Source organism: Limulus polyphemus, unplaced genomic scaffold (genome assembly GCF_000517525.1).
Source record: "Limulus polyphemus unplaced genomic scaffold, Limulus_polyphemus-2.1.2 Scaffold38, whole genome shotgun sequence".
NCBI classification, from domain to species: Eukaryota; Metazoa; Arthropoda; class Merostomata; order Xiphosura; family Limulidae; genus Limulus; species Limulus polyphemus.
Window position 1 is genome coordinate 553,215 of NW_013665648.1, and position 7,405 is coordinate 560,619.

The 7,405-nt window shown below is 39.3% G+C and overlaps 1 protein-coding gene and 1 long non-coding RNA gene across 3 annotated transcripts in view; one reads left to right on the forward strand and one right to left on the reverse strand.

The window, feature by feature from the left end:
• The window catches only part of LOC111086272, a 68,832-nt gene that overhangs the window by 43,777 nt on the left and 17,650 nt on the right, over positions 1–7,405 (reverse strand). The window lies entirely within an intron of this gene.
• Positions 750–7,405, forward strand: part of LOC106461273 (cGMP-inhibited 3',5'-cyclic phosphodiesterase A-like) — a 159,314-nt gene continuing 152,658 nt past the window's right edge. For both annotated transcript variants that reach the window (XM_022388450.1, XM_022388455.1), the window contains exon 1: positions 750–1,670. In XM_022388450.1, coding sequence (XP_022244158.1) covers positions 765–1,670 — 906 coding nt within the window. In that variant the 5' untranslated portion in view covers positions 750–764. The remainder of the gene's footprint in view (positions 1,671–7,405) is intronic.

Here is a 7,405-nt window from a genome sequence, read left to right on the forward strand (position 1 = left end):
AGAATTATAAATAGTTATGTGTTTAAAAGAAAAAAAACTACTATTGTTATAAATAACGCATTCGATTGAACTAAACTATGAATGCCTATTTAAATATATTTACACATGACTTGTGTATATCGTATATATACATATATATTATTCATACCTTAGGTGTATAGGACGCAAACAGATTTTGACATCAAATTTTGGGGTAAAAAAGTGCGTCTTATACACCGAAAAATACGGTAGCTAAACCCACGACATTTGGGCTCAATTACAGCAACGGTTTAAAAAATGGGCTCCGATCAACACAGCAGCTGTGGTCCACGTCTAAAATCCATGTGATATTCCAGAACTATCGCTTTTCAGATTGTCCCATTTTATGTTTTGCAAAAGGCCTTGTTGGCACCGGGCATAGAAAATATATATATGTGTGTCCCTCCCCCTTTAGTTTTTAGCTCTTTGAATTATATCCATGCGAGTGTTATATTTGAAAAACATGTTAACTCGACATGTGCTTATCGCGCCTACCGCTCTCGTTAATCGCGATTTCATTGTTAATATTATACTAACAATGACTTTAACAATGAATTGACGAGGCTGAGGTCATCGGCATCAGCTGTATCACACCTACTGCTGGCGCGATATTATTTTCCCGTACTTGTGAAGGTCAACTTGTTTTCCCAGCATGCATTGCGCTCTATATTGTGCCTTTTGAGAACGTACGAAGGACTCGGTTGTCAGACGAATCATAGGGGATGAGCAGATGTTGAGGAACAGCCATGGCTTCTTTTAACTCTAGTATTCTTGCTGCACGCAATTCTATCCATAAGAACAACCATCATTCGGATACAGATCTGCCTGACAATAACGGCTATGTGAAAGTGCTGGTTAAACCTCTCGAAGGACAGAAATATAGTATCATCTTAAGCTGGTTGGGTGTCCCGAATCTCGAGCTTTCGCCGGAGCACGCGGCATTATTATACGGTGCTGGTACAGTAGTTTGTTGTTGTTTGGCTTACATTGTTCTAGCTTGCGATCTAGCGGACTTTTTTCGGCGTTTTTGTCAATTTGTTGTTCCTCTATTTTCGGTAGTTTGTGCGTATTACATGTTAGCTTTGTACAGTCGGAAAAAAATCGACACTACGAGTTTTTATTTCCTGTTTTTTGCAGGCTTGTTAGGTGAAATATTTGGTCGATGTATTTGTCAGGACACTTACAAGTCTACTACTAGCACTGTAGACCCGGATGATTTAACTTTAAGCACAATAACTGGACAAGAGAAATTCCAGAATAAAGATTTAAGTATGGCACTTGTAGGGCAACTCTTAATTTATATGGTCTCCGTGGCAGGGGCTGCCGCCCTAGCCAATCTCCCAGGCCGACTGAGTGTTGATGTAGTATCGTTCTTTGCTCTTGTTCGCATCTTGGCCTTGTCGTGTGTCTCTGAACTTCCAGCTTATGGGACCCCTCTGCTGATCAACGTGTGCGGACTATGTGGTGTTTTGCTGGCCAAGCATACCGAAACAATTCTGCGCCCTCCTATTTCATCCTTCATCACTCAGGACGGCAAGATTCTAGCTGTTCGTCGGCGTCGAACCTCCAGCTATGCCGGGCTACATGTCCTCAGTCACGGGAAATCCCGGCGTACCTCTCTTCCAGCCCTCTCTAGACATCACTACGGACAGGTAGGACTGTGGTTTTGAAACATTTTTTTTAACGACATTAAGCGATCTTGATAATTAAAACTGTCGGAGTTTCACTAATTGTATTATGTCTAACTATAAAGCAATCACGTGGTATTAACAGAGAATGACCAATGACAACTAATGTTCAATAGCCTACACTACAGTTCGGTAAAGTTTTTTCAGGTGCACCAAAAAATATATATTTTTTTCTATTTTGTAAGATTATTTCACTACCTCTGTCTTATTTCGGTGAGTATTTAGTTTAAACTGGAAAGTATATATGTAAAGTGGTCGTAACTGACGGTTTATTTGAATTGTTTTCGTTATATCAATACCTTACCACTATAACGGTCACTGGGTTCAGGCTCTAGAGGAGGTTTGACTGGTTAACGAAAAATATAGTTTCATATATTTTCTAATTCAGCTGCGGTAAAAATTAAAATAAATAAACATTTATCTGAAGTTTTTGTCGTCTTCGTTAAAAATGACGTCAGTTTATCACAACAAAACTATATTTAAAAACGCTGCAAATTAAATCCAGTGTTCTGGAACTTTGTATTCGTGACCTTTGAAGGTTGGATTTTTGTATTTTCGTAAAATACTAAGGTTAATTTAAAATATTTCTAAAATAAATGATCAAATCTTTCATTTTAAAGCACGTTACACAGAGTGGATTTGCGACTCAATAAACAATATGTTAATTACATTTTAAAGCAAAGATACCGACGTGTTTAGCTTTTCATATCGGATGGGACGTATTTACATAATTGGCTAACGGTTAGTCAAGTTCAGTTCCGGTGCTCATGAGATTTTGATTTTGCTAATTAGGTTAGTCAAGTTCAGTTCCGGTGCTCATGAGATTTTGATTTTGCTAATTAGGTTAGTCAAGTTCAGTTCCGGTGCTCATGAGATTTTGATTTTGCTAACTCATCCGACGTTTCGACTTATGTCGTTTTGTAAATTGTGACGTTTGTAGACCCTTGAAAAAGGCGTAAGCCGAAATGTCGGGTAGAATAAATAAACATATATCTGAAGTTGTTTATTGTCTTCATTGAAAATGGTTTCCATTCTTCAGTTAGAACTGAAAGTTATAGAAAAAATTGACGACAACGTTAGCACACTTTGAATGGGTATCGGTAAAAACAGTCTTTCCCAGTAATCCCAGTATGCACTAGTAGACCACTCGGACCGCCCAGCGCGCGCGCACATACACAATATCGCTCTCCCTCAGGAGCTGGTATTAGGCACCGTGCAACCGTTCTAGCTTAAGAGCAGGTGCTAGAACGTTGAAATTGAAATGTTATACTTCACATGTTATTAAAAACAGTCTTTCCCAGTAATCCCAGTATGCACTAGTAGACCTCTCGGACCGCCCAGCGCGCGCACACATACACAATATCACTCTCCCTCAGGAGCTAGTATTAGGCACCGTGCAACCGTTCTAGCTTAAGAGCAGGTGCTAGAACGTTGAAATTGAAATGTTATACTTCACATGTTATTGAGACATGAATATGGTACAAAGACATTTACTACATTTTGCAAATGTACTGTGTTTACAACATGCACATTTTTAAAAGGCATATTTACATAACACATAATGAAGTAGTTTTTGTTGTTGTTACTCGTGTTGGAAGGATGTGTGTAAAGCACTATAGATGTTTTTTTAACTGCATTACAGTATTAACTTGGTAAAAGATGCGTTTTAATCGTTTTAATATTAGTGAATTTTATTATTTTCCCCTGCTGCTTAATTTAGAAGAAATTCAGTTGCATGTTTCTCTGTATAGTATATGCGTATTTAACTTAGTACAATGGAAATAGCCAAATAGTACTTTTTGTTATTTAAAATTAACTCTCAAAAACTGCAATGTCTTGAATACGAGATCTCTACCCTGATGGTGACGTCACACATCTGACAAATTTTAGCAGGGCTCTATCATTCTGAGATTAGCACTTCACTAGTGACTAATGGGTTGATCCTATAATTAGATTGGTAGAGCACATAGTTGGGTCTTGGGTTCCACGGTAATAGTATATGTGATCCTATTCTGCCTACATGGAACAATTGACAAGCATAGTGGAAGATAGCACACACTAGTTAAGATAGTGCAAGTTGAAACAATAATAGAAAAACGTGGTTCAGTGACAATTGCATTTTACAAGCTATAAATTGCTTGATTTGTGTTACAAAGTTCATTTCCCATTATCTACAGTAATACAGGGGGTTGAGTACCTTAAGTTAAAACGATTTTGAACATATAAACTAGCAAGTCACGTGACAACCCCACAGCCAGATATCAAAACTTCATTTTGACATTGTTTTTGTGAACGTAGGGATGCCACAGAAAATTTATAGTTTTGGAAATACTAAGTAGCAGCTCTTTTCAAAGCAGGTTATCCATACAGTGGTATCATAAAGAAGTGTGCAGATTGAGAATCTTTGGGAATCCGGACCATTCAGAAAGACCTGCAACAAATTGCACCTCAGCTCTGGTGAGCAAAATATGTAGCCTTAACAGGTGATAATTCAAGCACACAAGGGTTAGTAGCAAAAACCATTCAGTTACCCCTAGCGACATTAGATAGCATAATCATGAAGGATCTCCCTCTGGAAAAGTGACACAAGTCACACGTTGCTTCCATGGTTATATCCATTCAATCGTCACATAACTCAAGTAGCTGGAGAATGAAGAGGTTATTCATGCTATTCTACATGAAGATATACAGGTCAAGTCATTAAATGCAACTCCCATGGATTTCTGTGTAATCACTACTGAAACTAGCGCTAGGAAACAGTCATCCTCCTACACTGGATAGATTATGGAAAGGAAAAGGGAATAGGGGTGGGCTTTTGACATGATAACTTTGCGACGGAGTCTTTTGCAGTGGAATCTGCAGGGCTATTGTCAGCGTGATAGTAACAGTAAAGCCAAAATTTGCTACAGAAGAAAAGAAGAATGTTGGAGCTTAAAGTCTAAACATTACAAGTCTAAGTATTTTAAGTGGCTCATGCGGCGTTGCCTATTAATTATAATCTGGGGTCCCCCGGTGGGACATCGGTACGTCTTGGATTTACGATGCTAAAATCAGGGGTTCGATTCCCCTCGGTGTACACAGCGCATAGCTCGATGTGGATTTGCTATAAAAAAAACAAATATCGCAGAATCTGGCTCACTCAACTCGTCACTTAAACTGAGAACAATAGGCTATTATTGACGTTATCTATGTACAGTTTCTAAGTAAAAGTGTCATTTCGCTGGTGACACATGTAAAATTAGGAGTGAGAATACGAAACCTTATCAGAGAATAGGTTCAGTTTTGTGGGGATAAGTAAATGATGCGTTTCAACATAAATACAGAGAGGAAGTGACTAACGTGTTTTTCAGGATAAGGATACGTTCACTTCTAACATTGTCTTGCATTCAATGTAGCAAGTGTAAAGTTTGTTTGTTTGTTATGGATTTCGCGCAAAGCTACACGAGGGCTGTCTGCGCTGGCCGTCTTTAATTTAGCAGTGTAAGACTAGAGGGAAGGCAGCTAGTCATCACCCCTCACCGCCAACTCTTGGACTACTCTTTGACCAACGAATAGTGAGATTGACCGTCACATTATAACGCCCCCACGGCTGAAAGGGCGAGTATGTTTGGTGTGACGGGGATTCGAACCCGCGACCCGCAGATTGCGAGTCGAGCGCCCTAACTACCTGGCCATGCTGGGCCCACCAGCGTAAAGAAATGGCTCGTGAGGGCGCTCGCTCCCTACGAAATTAAGGAGTCAGTGGACCCTATTGTATTACGTTATCCTGTCAGTTTATTAAATAATTCTAAGTGTGCCATATTATTTGAGCCAGTTCCAGTCATAAAGCAGGACAGATAAAACAAACCCCACGGTAGACCTAGTTTTTCAACTCCCAAGGAAGAAAGTAACGTCGTGGAAGACAGTTCAAGATCTTTTAACACTGTTTGCGAGTTTTGGATTTCCTAAAGTAATCTTAGCTCTGGCTCAAGTTTCAGATCCATTAAATGTATGGAATTCAGTATTTAATGTCTGTTAAATTCAATGAAAATTAATATGGAACTGTATAATCCTCAAAGATATTAGTAACCCACTTCTCGAATAAATCTGTATAACGTGATCATTTAAGCTTAAACAAACTGAACACACATTTCATGCACGTGAGTATTCGGGTGGACCGGATATGTTTAGGTTAGCTATATTGTTTGACATTCTCAATATTTTAAATAAAAATAAAAATTTTATCTGCACTGTTTAGTTGTAAATGGTTAATGTTTGTATTGTTCAGGTAAAGTTAACACAATAATGTCTCCCAACGCTAACTTCACGCCAGTACTTCCTTGTATATTGTTAATGTTTGTATTGTTCAGGTGAAGTTAACACAATAATGTCTCCCAACGCTAACTTCACGCCAGTACTTTCTTGTATATTGTTAATGTTTGTATTGTTCAGGTGAAGTTAACACAATAATGTCTCCCAACGCTAACTTCACGCCAGTACTTTCTTGTATATTCTGTATTCAGGTCTTCTTTAGATGTGAAGATTTGAAATTAAATATATTTCAGTTTTATTAAGTCGAAATAAAAATTCCTAAAATAAAAATACATTTTTTGGAAGAACTATATATCTAAAAAGGCCGAGCGTGATCCAGTGGTTAGCTTGCTGGACTATGGATCTTTGGTTCCGTGGTTAGCTTGCTGGGCTGTGGACCTTGGGTTCCGTGGTTAGCTTGCTGGACTGTGGACCTTGGGTTCCGTGGTTAGCTTGCTGGACTGTGGACCTTGGGTTCCGTGGTTAGCTTGCTGGACTGTGGACCTTGGGTTCCGTGGTTAGCTTGCTGGACTGTGAACCTTGGGTTCCGTGGTTAGCTTGCTGGACTGTGAACAAGCTAACCACGGAACCCAAGGTGGGCTGTGGACCTTGGGTTCCGTGGTTAGCTTGGTGGACTGTGGACCTTGGGTTCCGTGGTTAGCTTGGTGGACTGTGGACCTTGGGTTCCGTGGTTAGCTTGGTGTACTGTGGACCTTGGGTTCCGTGGTTAGCTTGGTGGACTGTGGACCTTGGGTTCCGTGGTTAGCTTGCTGGACTGTGAACCTTGGGTTCCCTGGTTTACACCCCGTTACCTTAAAAAATTCGCCCTCCTAACTTTTAAGTAAGTTATAATGGTGTCGAGGAAATCCTAGTAGACCAAGAGTTGGCAATGGATTAATGCCTTCCTTCCTCAAGTGGTTTTGCGTGAAAACCAAACCTATTTAAAAGACCTTATCAGTTCTTTATCACTAACATATCTGCATATGTTATAAACAATTTTTTCGCCACTATAACAGAAATCAAAACGTTTGTACTGTCAATACCTTCAAGACGTTAACTGGGAGATTATATAGAAATTAGTGTTAATTATTAACCAATAGTTTAATTTTCCCATTATATTTTAAACGGATCTCACCAGTACTTCATTGTATTTAGTTCCGATTTAAAGTTAATAGGCAAGGTCGTTTATATGTAACACGTGGTTATTATCCGCAGTCCCCAATTATTCCAAACTGCTCGATTGTTACCAGAGTATCATTACATTCCAACCCAGGTTTGAGCATGTTAGACACTTCCACAAATCTTTGTAACCTTTACTACTTAACACTCGCCACCAATCTTCTTGAAGAAGATTCCACACACACACACACACACACACACACACACACACACACACACACACACACACT